Raw genomic sequence first — 18268 nt, forward strand, 5'->3', positions numbered from 1 at the left:
AAAGGTATTTTAAAATCAAACCCAACAATACACTCTTATTTCCAATATGAATGATAAGTAACAAATGGTCCTGGCCCAAAACAATCATCGCACAAAAACATGTAATTAATTGAGGGCAGGTATAGCTCCTGGCACACAAATACTTCAGAAAAAGCCATCCATCTACAAACACTACGTTTAGGAGATTCTGTTGCCTGACCTAGGATCTTTATTTTCCATGTGGACCTTAAAAATATGTACCTGATTGATTTTATCATCTTCTTTGAGGTTTAACGCTTATTCTGATAAACTGATACAGAGCTTTTAACAGCTAACAATATGAGTGGGAGGAAAAGTAATGCTTAAAGAAAAGAAAAAAAAACCCCTTTCAGAAGCCTGTTCAAGAACATAGCTCTTTCCTTAAAATACCCCCACTTTTAAAGGCAAAATTCTTCCTGAGATTCAAGATGCTCTCACAAAGGTCCTGGCCTCACATTTCCTTCCATCTCCCTTTCTGCAACCAAACTCTTCCTCTTTGTGTTTATGTGAGCCTTTCTTTCACTCCAAACTTGTAGCATTCTTCCCATGCTGCTCTCCATACCTAAAATAATCCTTTCCCTGTTCTTACGTCACCTTCAAACGCCTCTGAAAAGCCCATGTTCTTTATGAAGCTGACCCATGAAACCATTCTAAATCAGAACTGTTGGGAAAAAGAGCCCAACAGTCACTTAAATGTAAATGATCACTGATCCCCACCTTTTCTCGCACATTCAAGCAATGGTCCTGCTGAACTTTTAACCACGTGCCTAGAACACAGAGAAGGCTTCATCCGAGTCGTCCTGACTAGCCACACACCAAGGAGGGGCTTAGTGTATTCAGAAATGATCACACACACAAAGGCTGGGAACGACAGGTTCATGGATAGAAACCTGGCTGTCTTAGACTGGAATTCCCAGCCATGTGCAATGCTCGGTCTATATGAAAACTTTTCCAAAAATCTATGAAATATCACTAAAGCCTTTCATTCCTCTTTTCATTCTTTACTTTTATTCTTTCTTTCACTAGTTCTTTTGTACTTTTTACATTTTTCTGTCATCTTTCTCCTTCCTTTCTCCTTTTTTAGTCAAAAGGGATATTGTAGTTGAGCACACCATTCCCTACATCCCCTTAAATATCTAAATATCCTAAAGAATGGAGGGTTTGTTTTTTTAACTTTTGTTTTTGTTATCACCCACTTCAATGGTACCAAAAGTTTTTTTTTTTTTTTTTTTTTGGCCCTTTTTGATCCTAAGAGTAAAACTTCTCATCTTGGGTAAACATTAAAACAAAACAAAAAAATTGAATTGTCTTCACCTGTGAAATATGGCCTTTACCTATTCAAAAGTTCATTTTCTCATACATATGTGCACACATGCACACATACTACATGCAGAAAGTTTACAGTTCCCGCAAAACCTTGCAAAGCAAAATTCAACAGCTTATCGTAGCTACCAGAGCTACCAAGAGGTTTCAAATGCTTGAAGTGAACTTGTTTGAGGTTGATTTTGAGTTGTTTCTCAGGCGCTGAGAAATATATTATGCGTCAAAAGCAAATTTAAAAATATAGGTTGGGGGAAACCACACTGAACTTGAATGGCTTCAAATTCTCAGTCTGGTCCTGTTAGCTTACTTTAGATGATTTAAACCCTGAAGATTAGCAATTGAGAGTAGATATTATAAAAAGTGTTCTCTTCCTAATTTAGGTCTAAAGAAGATGATCCTCTTTTGCTGTTCAGTTTACAGGTATTGTACTGATGTACAATATCCCAAAAGTATCCCAGTTTTGATTGAATAACAATGTAGCTTACAAGGGGTGACAATGTGATTGTGAAAACCCTACAGATCCCACTCCCTTTATCCAGTGTATGGATGGATGAGCAGAAAAATGGGGATAAAACCTAAATGAAAAATAGGGTGGGATGGAGGGGCAGTTTGGGAGTTCTTTTTTTATCTCTATTTTTCATTCTGATTCTGATTCTTTCTGGTATAAGGAAAATGTTCAAAAATAGAGTGTGGTGATGAATGCACAACTGTAAGATGGTACTGTGAACAGCTGATTGTACACCATGGATGACTGTACGGTATGTGAATATATCTCAATAAAACTGAATTTTTTAAAAAAGATAAAAATTTTAAAAAAAAAAGTGTCCCAGTTTGGATGGCAAATTATAGGTTCTCCCTATCTATAAACCACCAAAACCTGAACTCCAATAGCATAAACATTTCCAAAGCACTATCTGGGTCACTATTTTACAATTCTCAGAAACAAAACTGTGGCAGGCTTAAACTCAAGCAGCAGAAACTGGAAAGCACCTGGGAAATACGAACGATGAGGCCAAATAATCAATAAATATTTATTGCTTAAACAACAATATTTTGAGTGTGGCTAGAAGCATGGCTGTCTGCCAATGAAACTGGATCTGCCCCAACCTACACTACCAACCAGTCTCTCTGCATCTGCTTGGAGATTATAAACTACACAATTGGAAAAAAAAAAAAGTAAAGCAGCAAGGCACAGGGCTTCAGAAGAGCAGCCAAGTAGCCCAGTAGAAACAGCCTCTTTATGCAATTTAGAAAACATCTTCAACCCAACTGCAAAAACAAAAAGTAGCTAAAGACACATGACAAGTAAAAATGATATATGTAGGAGTAAACATGACATTCCTAACCTTGAGTTATGAAATATTAACAGCTGTAAGCAAAGTGTAGACCTACTTGTTTGTGAACCCAGAGACAAATCCTGCCAGATTCAGTCTGAACAGAGAAATGAGACCATTTCTTTATTGAGCAGCTAGATAAAAACATGCCGACTATGTTGGCAATATACAGATCCCTCTGTGAAAACTGTGTGGGCCCAAGGATATTAATTGCAGGGGGGAGGATGTTCCCCGTAAGGCAGTGACAGAGAAACAAATCTCAAACATGGATAAGTGGCCAGAGAATCTGTTTCTTTCTATTTGCCATGGATTGTGGGTGGTGCCAGATCTGCAGGGAGAATTCCAGGGCTTCCTTCCTAAGCTTGTATCATGATAACTCCAAACATGAAATGGACTTTAAAAAAAAAAAAAAACCTAAATTTTAGGGGGAAAAAAAAACTGATTTGTGCCTAGACAGCAAATGTAGCTGTTGATGATCTCTCTGAAAACCATACAATAAACCCAATGCTTAGAGAAAAGTCAAACTACAACTGTATTAAGAAAATGAACGTGTTGCTGATGTCTGCTTCTCACCACCCAGACTGCGAGTGGGGTGATGTGCAGGGCAGTGTCAGTGACGAAAGAGGGAAAACGAAAGAATCGGGAGGCACAGGGAAGGCTGTGACCTTGGAAAGGAACATAATGACCTTCCCACCTGTGGGAGAGCGACACATCTGGAACACATGGGAAAAACAAGAACCCTGGTTCTCGGCTTCGTAAGCGTTGCTTGAACCTCTAAGCACCTTTCTAAAGCAGCACACGTTGGATTGCCAGTCCTGGAACAGCCCACAGGACAGGTCTTTTCCCCAAGCCATCCCAAACACCTGGATAAAAATGAAGCAGGGATCCCTGCATCTCCTGAGGCCCCAGGGGCCCTCCCATCATGCACACGTTTTTACTTCCAGAGTTGCTGAGAATAATGTGGTGCTTTTAATTGAGGTATAAAATGCCTGCGGTGCCTCATCAGTTTGTAAGTTCCTAGCAGAGCAGCCTCAGGCAAATTATGCATCTCTCTGAACATCATTTTCCCCATCTGAGAAATGGATCAAATAATACCTCCTTCTCAGAGTTAGTGTGAAGCTCAGAAGTGCTGCTATACGAGAAAGTGCCTGGCTCCTAGTATTTAGGCTCAATACGTGCTTCCCCTATATCCACCTTCAAAACCAGCTGGTGGCATGTCACCAGAATCATGGAGCTGCCCATGGGTTAGGCAGACCCCAAACCAGAGAGGTACCTGTGATTCTACTCTCACTCTAGCCACTGTAGAATCATCCACGCTCTTTGAAACAAGGGAGACTCTCTTTCCTGAAAACTCCTGATCTACACTAAGCAGCTCTCAGTTTTGCAGAGGTTTTGAAGGAGGCCAGAGCAAGCTGGGTTCTGGCAGGTGCACCATGGGCTGGTTTGTCTCCTAGAAGGATGTGCTTCAGCTCCTACAGGGTGGTCTGGCCTCTTTAAGAGAAAAAAAAGTTACACAGACAAAAAACAGCAATACAAACCAACAAAAAATGCCAGGAATGCAAGCTCTGCCAACCAAATAAATAAATAAAATGTGAGCTACTTTATAATAACTGGACATGATGCGTTTCTCAACCCTACATAACTGAAAAACTCTACTCCATCAACCCTGCAAACGCCCCCCTGTCCCTCATCCCAGTGGGTCTTTCTGCTTTGAGGTGGCACTGACAACCTTCATCACCAAAGTAACTGCGCCTTTGAGGAGAACCCCGAGATTTTCTGGCTCCCTAATGTCACCTGGCTCACTGTGTTTACTCTTGGGGCCCCAGAACAAAGCATCAGGGGCATGAAATCTCAGTTAAGCAGGTGAAAATGTTCTCTTTAACTTTATCCTTCTTTCCCTCTCAAATAAGAGATTTGGGGAGATGCACAATACAGCCATATCCCCTACTAAACGTCTCAAGCACCCCTGAAAATTCTACCCTGGTCAAGGTCATTTTCTTGTTGGCTTATTTTCTAGTTAACTGTTAAACAGACACTCACACATATTAATCAATTTAATCCCTCGTACCATCCCTGTGAGGGAGAATTACTACTACACTCATTTTATAGGTGCAGGAACTGGTGCACAGAGATATTGGGTAATTTGTCCAAAGTCACACAGCTAGTAAGTGGCAGACCTGGGATTCAAACCCAGACAGGCCGACTCCAGAATCCCTGCTCTCACCCACTCAGCTCTTCTCCACGCTAATGGAGCCTGGTCAGCAGGGGGTCTGGAAGCACAGTTAGAAATTCTAAGAGGATCAAATCCAGGACTGTCTCTGTCCTTCTTTCTTGACCAAACTGATGAAGACAGACACAAAGACTGACCAAGGTGGAAAAGGGACAAAGCTTCTTCCCATCTGTAAAGAAAATGCAGGTCCCCAGCAGACACTCTCTGTTGTTGGGGGAAGATGGGGACAGGAGGGGGAAAAACTGCTGATCCTTTGATTCTTGCAAAAGGCACACACATCCAGAATTAGAACCCGGGCTCTACTCTGGGTGTTATGCTCATCTCACCAAGAAGGGGGAACCGGGAAGGAGAGGAAAAATTAAGCGGCTTGGGAATGTATTTGCTTTGGCAAGCTGCCTCCGCCCCTTCTCAGCAGGCTCCACACCAGGAGGGAACTTGATGGACACTCAATAGTTGTATTTGTTTTTAGCCTATTTAAGGTCTGAGAACCACAGAATCGCACTGTTGCACTCAAAATGATATACCCCATTTCAAGCTGACAAGGAAAATCCAATTCCAATGTTATTTCAAAGTATTTGTTGATTTGGTACTTAAAGCTGTCAAAAATCCTGCAAGGTCTCCACAGAGATGGGAAGTGAATAAAGGTGAATAAAGGCTCTGGACCAAGTCCTAATCACAAAGCCAGGCAAAACTCAGCTCTTTCCTCCAGCTTCAGCACCCTGCCTCCGTATCGCCTCTCTCTGGCTCTCAAATAGTGCAGGGGAAAAGCCTGGTTTAATCATTTAAGCCAGATAAGATCCCAAACCCGTTGTCGCCGCACATAAGAAACAAAATCCAAAGAAATCATTCTGACAAATAGTTAAGTCATGGCTGTGGATACAAAGCCACACTATGAGAAGTTAAACTTTAAACATGTGTCCTATATGGTCTGATGGGCAAAGCAAATCCCTATTTAGCCAACATCTTGTCCTTCTACCAACAAAAAAAAACAGGCAGTGCTAGCGGATGTTTCTTCCATCTTTGCACCTGCAAGCTTAAGTCTCAATTGAAGTTTCTTTGCTGAGCTTTTCAAAGGTAACTTTCAATATCACTCAAGGCAAGGCGCACTGAGAAGTTATAAACAGGGATTAATTTTCTTTCAGCCACTGGCTTACTTGACATTCTTAGGTAAGTTACTTATCTTCTCTGTACCTCTATTTCCCTCTTTGAGGATGGGTATAAGGATCACATTTCAACTACTAAGCTTCCAGAAAAAGATAATAGCTTAAAATTACTCATTATATGCTACATTTTCAAGTTTCTCTCTTTATTTTTCCATAAAATAGTACCAGAAATCAAATCTCATTACAATAAATAGCACCACACTACCCAGTTTCTATGACCAGTTTAAATGTTGTTTCTCAATGTCACTTACAAAATCTCATCCCTGGCTAGGAAATATTTTTTGAAAAAAGAGCTGTCGTAGAGGCACTTATGATGATGGAAATTGTCTGTAGCTTCAGGACTTGCTGTCCTCATTTTATAGATGGGAAAGTGAAGGAAAGTTACTTGCCCAGGGTTTATTTTTATCAATAACTGAAATGATAGCACCATATACTTAAAATTTCTAATATTTAATATTTGTTTAATTAATATTAGTATTGAATTACCAAAAAATGCTTCAGATGTTTACTGGGATCTAAAACATGTTGCCAGGGGATCTTTTTCATCTGCAGCACCTATGACCCATTGTAGGTGTGTGAACTGACATATCTACACAATATTTCCCAGATGACCAAATCTGCCTCTTCTCCCTAAACACACAGATAAACAAGTCATTCTTAAGGAAAGGACCTACTAGTTGAATTTACATCTTTTCCAGGATCCATCTTCTAGTGACTTCTATAAAAGCTCTGAATCAACTGTGACAAACAGAACTTATTCTGGCTTCCCTGAACACCTCAAACGCAGCCGTCACTGCAACATCGTTTTTAAGTGCTTGAAATGTCTCCATGGTTCGGTTAATCAGCCTTCCTTGGGCAATACTGGGGTTGAATGTTAGGGGTTCCAGGTCCCCAAAGGGAGGCTGAGGCCAATGTCTCTTAATTAACATTTTTAAAGTATCTCTGAATGACAAAAAAAAAAAAAAAAATCAGCTTGGGTTGTGTTGAAAGTTTAAGCAGATTAAGAAAGGGTTAAATAAGCAACTAATTATGGCCCAGGCAAAGATGTGTTAACCACTCTGAGCAGCAGCTAAACTTATGGATAATCAACTACAGCAGAGCAGCTTGTTAATACAATCAGTTTCCAGAAAGCAGCACTTTCTCTCTATATACCTTCACCTCGGAAATCATTAATCCCCCAGGACAGCTGACAGTTCCTATCCTAAAAGAAAGCATCTTTCCCTCTCAAATAACATTAGTTCCAGGAACTCTGTAGGGCAGAACTCCATTAAACTACCTAGCGCCAAAATTTGCGTCTAAGACAAAACAAAATTTCTCTCCTCTCCCTCTCCTCTTCAAATCCTTACAAATCAAAGAGCTGGACAACACCGAGAGCCAAAGACTCGAAGGCACGTTTGATGTTGAGTTCCCCCCCTCCACCCCCAGCCCCAGATCTGTGGTACCAGAGGACAAATTCAGGACAGATGAGAATCCCGGGTAAAGTGAGCAACCTGCCCAAAAAGGACCGGGAGGCTTTCCGAAGTTAAGAGGATAATTTCAGTTCTCCACCCATCGCCTCGCCTTCAATTCAGAAGAGAGAGGCTACGGCATGTTGATAGACATGTGACAGGAGAGCTGGGAGAGGTAAGACAGCATTTGAAAATTTGCTTCGAGACCAGCCACTTGGACATCGTTTCTGCTCTCGCTGCCCAGAGCCCTCAGTGCAGCACCAATTCTGGGGGACTCAGTGTCCGGGGATGACGCCCCCTATGGCAGAGCCCATCCTCCCTAAGAGGCTTCTCGCTCATTCGGGAATTTTTTTTTTTTTAAAGCGGGCATACGGGTGCTGGAAATGCTATAAGCTTTCCCCCACTGCCCACAAAAACACAGCTGTGGAAGTAACTACCCCGAATCAAGGGTTTAGGGCTACCAACGGTCCTCCTCGTCTCTCCCTCTCTCCAGCTGCCAACGGCATCCCCGCTCTGCAGAAACGCACGGGCGAGAAGGGGACAGCGGAGGGGGTGAAGGGGAGGGAGGGGTTTCCCAGCCCCTGGACGAGAGCTGGGGTGGGGGGCCTCGGCAATCACCACTCACCCGGGGAGGGGAAAAGCTCCAGATCGACTTTTTCCGTCTTGATGATGGTGAGAGTCGGTTTCAGATCGACGGCCGCCTTCATGGTGCCAGGAGTGGGGAACAGACGGGATTATAGCAAGTTGCTTGTTATTGTTGTTGTTTTGTCTTTTTAATGGGATTAGAAGGAGGGAAGAGGACAGGGGGGCAATCAGACTTTCTCCCCTAAAATCTCAATTTCCCACTGACTTTCCCGGCGCCCGGAGGTGCGCGCTCTGCACTCTCTCCGGGGAAAGTTGTCACTTGGCGGAGAAGTGAGCGCGCTCCCGGTGCCCCTCCGCCCCGACTCGCTCCGTCCCCTTCTGGCTCCCTCTCCCGCTCCCTGCTCTCCGCCTCGGCTGCGGGGCAGGCTGCTTTAGCTCGTCCTCGCTGTCCCAGGGCCTCACTCTCCTTCCCTCCCTCTCTCTCCCGCGCTCTCCCCTCCTCCTTAGGGCGTTTCTCGCGGCGGCGAATTCTCGGCCGCTGGCTCTGCGCGCCCGGAGCGAGGCGATCTCCGCCGGGTGGTGAGCGAGGGGGCGGAGCGCGGTGGCGGCGGGGGCGGGAGCCGAGCCCAGGACCCGCGGCCAATCGCCGTGGGCGACCCAAAGCGAAAGGAAGAAGGCCGGGCGGAGCTCCGTGCCCGCCCCACCCCGCGCCCGCCGGCGCCGGGCCGCCGAGCAGCCGTGCGCCTAGCCGGCGTGTGGCGGAGACCACTGCAGCGAGGGAATGGCCCAGAATGTGGAAGACTGCTGAATGTGGAAGACTGCTGAATGTGGAACCTGCCTCGACCCTTTCGGGAAAGTCCGCCTGATTCTCCACGCATTCTTGAGGTCTTTGTCATCCACTTTTGTCCCCCTCCCAGTGGCAGCATAGTTTTCCCAGTGCGTGTACATCATTCATTCACAAAGACTGACACACAGGAGGTGAGGCATGTGGATGAAGGGGAGTGCGTGCGGGAAGGCGCAGAGGATTCGCGAGCCAGTGTCCTCAGAGGGCTTGATGAATGTTGGACGCCTGCCTGTCAGTGAGTCAAGAATCGAGACTGTGTTTCTTGAGGAGCCTTGGGTTTTCAGAACCCCTCCATGTAAACCTTAAGAAATCATGCAATTGGGGTCGGTCAGCAAAAACCTTACTTCGCTGCCCTTGATGAGGTCTAAGCCCAAGGCAGCCTACTGGAGAACCCAAAGCAAAAGCCCATAGTTTCCTATACTGTTGAGGGGATCAGGAACAGGTAGCCCACAAACTAGAACCCAGTCGTGTTCTTCTGTAAACTTCCACTTTACCCTACAGCAGGGATTAGGTGGAAGGGGAAGGACATATTTTCTTTCTTTTTTTTTTCTTTCAAATTATTCTGTTCTTCTAATTACATCATCATTGGTCAAAGTTTCATCTTTCCCTTCACATACTCTCCTCTCCCAGATAAAACTAACAGTCCTCCCAGCCACCATCACCAAAAAAGCGAGGCAGAGGCTCTGTGGTTTCAATTTATGGGATACATCATTTGCTTCCATGATGGAAACAGAATGCACAGGCCAGTTCATTTGAGAACCCTAACACTTGAGGTAAAACAACATGATCCTGAATAATTCATGATTTTTTACTGATACACTGGTTATTGTAAATGAAGATAGTTTGTCCTAATCAACTAATCATCCAGTAGGTATAGAGGTGCATCATAGACACATATATGGCTAGAGCCAGGCAATAAGATCCATCTTTGACTAAAACTAAAAGATTAAACATAAATCTTCCTGACTTAATAGTATTTCCAGATTTCTAAGTATATGTTGAACTCCCATCACTTGACAGTAACTGTAATCTTTGCTCGATAAGCTTTAACACACCTGGCTTACCTTCATCTAAACCCAGTTTTGTCTCCTTGAAGCATTAATAACTTGCAGGATCACCATAGCAAATGGGGGAAGGACCCAGGATTACAAAATAAATCTCTGGTTCCTGGTTTAACCTCCAGATTACAACCCTCCTTTGGTGACCAGAGGAAAATATCTGCATGTGATAATCCTGACTTTTTAAAGGAACAAAGACTGTTGCAATGCAGCTGCATTTCCAAAAGGTATGAGAAAACAATGCTGGCCCCCAGATGACAAGAACAGGCCCTTCTGATCCTGGGAAAATCTTAGGGAAACAGCTGATGAATGAATTGTATGTTTTTCCATCCAATTGAGCTGCAAGGAAAAGGCTCTTAAGCCAGTCCTGCCTTCCTCACTATGAATACATCAGTAGAAAACACAAGCAAATTAAGAGTTGCTCTGGGGGATTTTGTTTTGTTGATGCTGTTTTAAGAAAATGCTGGTATTTTTTACTCCAAGTGCAAGAATTTCTCTTTTTTCAAATGCAGCTTCCTCGGAGCAGCTCCTTTCTCTCTCTCCCAGTCTGCTATTCAGTTTTCTTCCCCAGGTTAGCTTAAACAGTGATGCTAACACCCCCAAAATTAGAACTTAAAGAGCCCACTATGATTAAACCATAAACACCTTCCACTCTAGAAATGAGAGCATTTATTTCTTCTAATTCTTCACCAATGCTAACTCAACTAGTCAGGTAGCCTTTTTCTATTCCAGTTCTGAAGCACAGAAGCTCAAATGTACAAATGTACAAATCAAGGAATGGATTTGGATAAAACAAGGAGGTTGAGATAGCCATGGGCCGTTACAGACTTTCGGGACATTACTTCTAGATGATACTAATTATAAATATTACGTTATTAGAAGTTTCTCCTCTAACCTTTGATCTGGTTTAAAATTCCCTTAAGACAAAGAGCACCAATAAGAGTACGTGATAGGAGTCATGTGGTAATGGTGTTAAATGTTATATTACTATGACTATGGATGAATACGTGACATCAGCAGTGCTAAGAAATTTATGTGAAACTTAAAAAAGATTAAAATAAAGCCTCTCATCTCAGTAACTGGGGTAACTTCCTGTACAGTAGTTGAAGCTCTAAAGAATTAGAGTTTATAATTTGTCACCTTTGATTTAGAAATCAAATTAAAGTATTTATATACATATGAGATACTAATAATTCAATCAGGAATATAAAGGCCATACTTGATTAATCGAATCAATTTTGTTAAGTGAAATTTTTATTCTCTTTAGGACACAAGTGGATTTATTAAAATGTTTTTGTGGACTTTACGTGACATTTCTGTCTTACCATATCCTAAGAAACAGTGCTTAGCCCAGTGCCTGACACATTAAAGATGTTCAATAAATACATTGTGAGTGGAGGAACTATCAGCTTTCTGGTCAGTATGGGTTTCTACTTTGCCACAAATTCTTTCTAATTCAAAGTTTGTGGGCTGTGAAGATGAACTCAAAAATGTCAGTGCCTCTGCCACTAGGTAGGCCTTTTGTCCCTTGTGGCTCAGCAGAATCTCTATACCCTAGCACTTATGTCCACTCAGCTTCACTTGTGCCTTAGTTTCCTCACCAGCACAACAGGATCAGATGAGCCTTGACTTTCATCTACTCAGACAAGTTGTTTCAAGACTACATCTGATTTTTTAAGGCCCTCAGGAAAAATCATCCAAGGAAATACTTCTTTGCTCATGCATTTGGGAACAAACAGAATTGTATTTTTAAACATTCCTTAGACTCTAGCATTCCTTAGACATTCAGCTAAATGCTAGCATGCTTTAGACTGTGAACATCAGGTAAATAGCAGAGGGGCGGGGATAGCAAGGAAAGGCTGCAGGAGTGGGGGAATGGGGGCAGTTGGATGTCAATGATACCAAGAAAATAATCACCTTTATATAAGAATGTCCTCAAACATATGGAATATATAAACAACATGAACTTTCTCCTTTATTTATACTCTTCCCTCAATTCTACCCCAACCTCAGTCAAAAAGAAATGTAAAAATACAATCATTGAAGACTCTCTCCCTCTCCAGAAGCGTGCTAGAATAAGTTATTTGTCTACTCTTGAATCTTGACTTCGCCAAACCAAAGAATCTGTGAGTTTGAGGCTAAAGTCTGCTTTATGGGAGGTAGATGCAAAAACATTCAGACCACTAACGGCTGATCCAGAATGAGCTTATGACTCACAGATGTCGATTTACCGGTATAAATGTAAGATTAAAAAAAGGCCTCAATTAACAACCTGGCTGAGCTGCGTTTGTGGTCGTCTTTCTCTGAGAAAAGGCAACAGTCTCTGTCACACAAAGAAACAGACTTCGAAAGCTTAACTCTAAAGCCAGTGGTTTCTATGTGATAAGTTTCATCATTATAAAGCACACTGGGGAAGAAAAATGCCTGGGGCTTCGATATCTGCCATTATCAAGTAGCAATAAAGTGGAAAATCAGAGATAGGAGGGAAAATGCAAATAACTCTCCTAATTAAACTCGGCTGCCAAAAGGCATGGGACCTCCGGGTCAGTTCAAGGACCCCAGTCAGGGGCTCAGAGCTGTGCTGTCACTGACTTTGAGCTGTCTCTGTGACCTCACCAAAGCCACTTAACCTTTCTGTGTCACAGCCTGATGTGTTTCAGGGAATAAAATCACCCCTGGCTCTCCCTACCATGTAGTACAGACTCATTTAGCTATTGTTTAGAAGGGACAATCAACAATGGGCAGTAAGAAGGACCACTGTTGGTGGGAGAAGAGAGACAGAGGGCAGGCAGGCAGAGGACAGGACTTGGGGGCCCATCTGCAACTGGAAATCTTTCTATATTAAAGCAAAGGTGACAGTGAAGAGGGTGAGCTCTGAAATAAGAGGGAGTCTGGCTTCAAATTCTAGCTCTACCATCTAACCAGCTGAATTACCTTGGATAAATCACGAAACCCTCCTAAACCTTAAATGTATAAAGTGGGGATAATCATAATAACACCTACATTTGAAAGCTGTTTGGAGGATTAAATGAGATAATGCATTGAACACAGTGTCAGGTCAGAGGAAGTGCTCAATAATGTTCAATCATCGTTACTGTTAAGAACCAGCACACCAATGGAATGTGCAAGGAATCACTTTAGATCACAGCCTTTGGCATCCTTTTGCACCCTCTATCTGAACTGTCTCCCGGGAGAGAGGGGGAGAACTGTCACGTTTAATTTTAAAAGTCTCTCTCGGTCCCTTCCTTAGCTCCCTATTCAGGAATCTGCTCAGCTTCGAACCTCACTTGAGGAATTCCAGCACTATAATCACTCCACAATGGGAAGAGAAAACTGCCCGTTTGTATTCATTGTGAGACTCACAGAAGAGCTGCACGTTCAAATTCTGAAGGAAGATGACATTTGTGGTACCTCTTTGGAAACAAACCTTAGGTCTTGGATTTGTGGCATGTTAGAGCGGATGGAACTCAATTAAAGATCAAGTCCGGCCCTCCCTATTTACCAGAGGGGAAAAAAAAGCAAAGTTCAAGAGGATTAAGTCTTTCTGCCCAAGACCTAGCAGCTAGAGAAAAGCAGAAAACCAGGCCCCTGCTTGAGGACTCGCTGTGGCATCTCCTGGCATTTATACGTATCACGTAAGCAGAAGTCACTGCCACTCATTCAGCTTGGTCCATTACCGAACACCCTGGAGACACGAAACAGAATATGAAAAGACAGATGATCAAAATCAATTTCTGAAAACCTAACAATATTCGCTGCACTGTATGTGTTGTCTTTGGGCAAGTACATTTCATTCCCTGTGGTAGACAGCTTGGCACATGGGCTGTAAGGAGAAAGGGGGTCTGAGTTGGCTGTATTACTGTCTGCAGTTTCTTTAGGGTATAATTATGAACCATTCAACTGCATCTGCAGCCCCAACAATGTGGGATGGATTGGCCTAATCCACAGACCAAATGACATTTTACAGTCCACCAGTTTAGACATCACGTATTCCCCTTGCAGCATATCAGACTCAGCTCAGACAGAAAGAGGCGAGCAGCTGCCAATCAAGGTTATAGAGTGAGGGCGGGCTTCCTCCACGCCCAGGGTCAGTTTGCTAGTTTCCTGGGATTGTCCTTCCCTTCTGGCTTCGGATAATGCAGAATGCAGGCTAACCTAAGAGTCTCTGGGGATCCTGTGATGTGGATTCCAATTTAAGTTGTCCTAAATTGGCCTCTTGAGAAGGTAGAGGAGTGAAGGCATTAGCACAGATGGCGGGAGGAGCAGTGTTTTTGAAGAAGATGGCAGAAGCAGAAAGTCAGTCTCCCATCAGGGAGCGCCTGTGTCCCCAGGGAGCATGACCTGGGACACCCCCCAGGCTCATATGGTTTCATCCCAGTAGAAGGCTATGGCCATCCTCTTATTTTACCCTGCTTTTCCCTTGGGTTACAAAGACAACTCCAGACTTTGAAACAGATGTTCTCTGCAGTTGTGGTTGGAATCTTAAATTAAGATCATTTCATTGTGCAATCTATACCACTCCCCCCCCCAACCATCCTTTCCCCTTTCATTTTGAAATAACATATCAATTGCCCCCAAGGACTCACATGTACCACCCTAGAGATAAAGGAGCAGAGATGGGGTGGAGAATTTCTCCATCCTGTTCTTGATGCTGGAAGTCAAGCAGAGGAAGCAGATAACATCAGGAAAAGAAGAAATAAGCCTGACAGGAAAAGGGAAGATGGTACAGGAGGAAGCAGCAGAAGAAACCTCATCTGAGAACAATGAAAGGGTAATTGAGGGGAAGGGGTGGGGTGTGGCTGTCACAGTGATTTCTTGTCTCTGTCATTTTGGTGACTTAAACCCCCAAGATGGAATTAAGGCCTGGTAACTTGTCCCGTGTACCTTGATGGAGCGAATTTAATTGTCCAACATAGCCAACAGTCCTGGAACTACAATAAAACAAATCAGTGGGAGGTCTCCATATTGGAAGAGCTGCAAATGATCCAGCATGAAACAGAGGTGAAGGGGCCCAAGAGGTCACAGAAGATGCAAGGAAGGGTCAAGCTGAATAATCTATACAGAACCCCGAGGATGCTTCTCAGTCTCTTCTCCACATGGACATTTGTTTGTATGCAGAGAATTTTCCCTTTGAAAGCTTTAACCCTATCCCCAGGAGGCATCCCTTTTATTCCTGGTAGCCTGAACATGCACCTAGTATATTATTCAAATAAGATAGTCAAGAGATGGTAGGAGCTCAATAAATTATGTCAAATTATTTAATTAATGAACAGATAACAACTGCCTAACATCCCAAATGTGGATCTTACAAGAAAATGAAACTAAGATGTCAATAATTGTTCTTTGTCTAATGTGAGACTCAAAGTAGCCCAAAGTTTTAGAATAAGGAGCTAATGGAGTGACACTTTTCCAACTGAAATGGTCTTTATAAAGTTTTATCCTGCACCTCCCATCTCCCACCTCCCATCCCCTTCAAAGAAAATGTTGCCCAAGATCATCATATTCATTTTATTTTTCATCTGCATATACATGGGTAAAATTATTTGTGGAAAAAAAGAACTGGTATTTGTCTCATCACAAAGCAGAGCAATTTTTTATAGTATGAACATTTCATGCAAAATATAGTTCATATTCCTCAGATTGCTGGCTCAGGAGCAGCCTTCAGGAATTTCTGAACTTCAAGTCTAATCTTTTATTTCACTGATCACCATAAAGGTTAGACATACAATCACTGGATACATTACGCATGAAAAGTTATGGGAAATATATGGACGAACTCAACTTTCTCCATCACTGCAAGAAAGAATAGACTGTGGTGAATGCATTACGGGAAGGCCAATGCCATTAGGAATTCCCTCCACCTTCTCAGTTTTACTATAACGGATCAGATCCCCAGAAACAATACGCTTTGAAATGCATCCTGTTGACATACAAGCATCTCCTCCGATGAGGAAGAGGATGGGTTGGGAGTGGGAATGGAAGTAGGGATGGAAATGGGGAAAGCAGAGAGCCACTATAACTTGACAGGTGGAACAGAAACATATAAAGAAGACCTAATCTCTCTTGCTGGTTGGATTGTGGTAGACTACTGGTTTCTGCACTTAATTAAGTGCAAATAATACACAAAGAATTATTAGTACCTGTTAATGGACAACCAAGCTGGGGGAACTGAAAAAAGTTGGCTGACCTTAAACCATAGAAACCAAGGAAAGAATGGGTTTGGTTAGGGATCATCATTGTCATTGAGCTATGATGAGGATCGCAAACCCACATTATTTTACATAGCCTCTTCCAGGACTGGCTCCATATAATAGTTACAAGAAAAGAGTGTATGTGTTACAGTGAGAACATTTTTCCATCTACTGCTATCCAGTAAATACAACATTCTTTGAATACATCACAGCAATCAAACGTCTTTGACAAGACTTGATTCCTTTCGTAATGTAAGTATTCTTTACTACACAACATCAGGGTGTCATAATGAATTAATATCCATCCTACTTTTGTCAATGCTAAATCTAGCAGCAGAGTGTTTTTTGTTTGTTTTTAATTCCTGTGCTATTTCAAACCTGTTTTTTTGGAGTGTGTACTCTCCTGCAAAATCTGCAGAGAATCTGAGTTTCATAGATATGCAGGGACATAAATCCATAAAAGCAACTTTAGGGTGTCAAGTGTAATTACTAATATTTGAATTTACCGAGCACCAAACATGCCTCTGATGAAAAACGACCTAAAGAAGGGATCTGTCAACTTCTCTAGGATTCCTGCTCACATTTCATTCTCTTTTTTTAAAGGCTGAAAAGAGATGAAGGCTTTTTTTAATTTACAAAAAGCCAGCTGTCCTCTCTCCGCATCTTGCCTCATCACTCCTGAAGGAGTCAGGATGGACCTGGTGATGACGCATGAGGCGGAACAGACCCCAGTTCACATCTCATCTATCTGGAGTGGCTCCCACACCATAAAAAAACTTTCTTCCTTTGAGTTGGTGAAGAGGAGTGATGTGCAAGAAGGCGCCATTTAATCAGTCGGGCCAGAGAAACACAGTCAAGCCTTCAGGTCTCCAACTGACAGTTAATGATAGGTAACATGGGAAGTCAAGAAAGTACAGAATACAGAGGTTATTTGTTAATGAAATTGTATTTCATCAGAATGATTAAAAAAAAAAAAAAAAAAAAAAAAAAAACCTTGTGTTTTCTCCAGATTGAGAAACCATCTTGAAAGGCTTCATCACAAAAAGGCCTTGGGTGGGAAAAGCCACCAGGGACTCACTGGGGAAGGGGAGGGTGGGAGGTGCAGCTGGGTGGGGAGTTGGCAACAGACTGTGGGAGGAAAGAACAAACGGCAGTCAGCTCTCTGGTGGCAGGTCCCCAGGAGAGATCCCTTTCCAGGAATTAAAATTTCTAAATAATGTTGAGCATTTTTTTTGAAAAATCAAAAAGATTGTGGTCTTTTCTTTCAGGGAATTCCACAGCATTGAGAGAGACCAGATGGCTGGCAACAACCATTCCAGATCCAAAAACAGGGCCAGCATCCACATACACTCCCCTGTTTTACTTAGCTAACCCCTTCTCTGGTGGAGAGTATATTTTGTGTTGGATTTGGAGTGAGTGGATTGGATTTGGATTGGATTGGATTGGATTGGGGTGTGGGGTAGAGACAATTCCAAAAAAATGTTCCTGCTTCCAAAAAGCCCATAAAAAGTCCTACAATTTCTTGCCAAATCAACTATCAGACTTTGGTTACCTACCTAACTCTACAGAATGCACTTAAACTCCAAAATAACTGGGGAGGCAAAGCGACGTAGTAAAGTAACTAAGAGCACTTGGCCACTCTCCAGCTGTCAGTCATTCAGCCTCAGAAAGCCTTGATTTTTCATCTATAGAATGGAGCTAATAATAGTGTCCAGTTCTCAGAATTGAACTAAATATAAGATGAAGTAATGTGTACAAAGTGCTTTGCACCATACCTGATACAGTGTGAGTACCCCTTAGCTATTATTATTAATTTAAAAAATCAGAATCGTGACTTCAGATTTAGTGAGCATTAAAATTTTCATGGAAGCTTACCAAAGCAGCAGTATGCAGTGTTCTCACGAAGCAATTAGATGGTGTCCCCTCTTGGTGCATGCCATTAAAATCATGTCATAATAATAAAGATAATGTTAGGTTTGAGTATGCAAATCATACAAATCCTGACACCATCCCCCTTGGATAAAAAGGGGATTATAATTCTTAGTAGGAATATGTGAAATAAGATTATGGAACT

At 42.5% G+C, this 18268-nt stretch overlaps 1 protein-coding gene and 1 long non-coding RNA gene across 2 annotated transcripts in view; one reads left to right on the forward strand and one right to left on the reverse strand.

The window, feature by feature from the left end:
* Positions 1 to 8646, reverse strand: part of ETS1 (ETS proto-oncogene 1, transcription factor) — a 64726-nt gene extending 56080 nt beyond the window's left edge. The window contains exon 1 of the mRNA XM_037841935.1: positions 8142 to 8646. Within this exon, the coding sequence (XP_037697863.1) occupies positions 8142 to 8223 (82 nt within the window). The 5' untranslated portion in view covers positions 8224 to 8646. The remainder of the gene's footprint in view (positions 1 to 8141) is intronic.
* On the forward strand, positions 5897 to 17614 carry LOC119538776. The gene is made up of 4 exons (XR_005217647.1): positions 5897 to 6072; positions 7494 to 7691; positions 16798 to 17084; positions 17463 to 17614. It is a non-coding gene; the product is annotated as an uncharacterized LOC119538776 (long non-coding RNA).
* Positions 17615 to 18268: the final 654 nt, after the last annotated feature.

Source organism: Choloepus didactylus, chromosome 6, assembly GCF_015220235.1.
Source record: "Choloepus didactylus isolate mChoDid1 chromosome 6, mChoDid1.pri, whole genome shotgun sequence".
Lineage (NCBI taxonomy): Eukaryota > Metazoa > Chordata > Mammalia > Pilosa > Megalonychidae > Choloepus > Choloepus didactylus.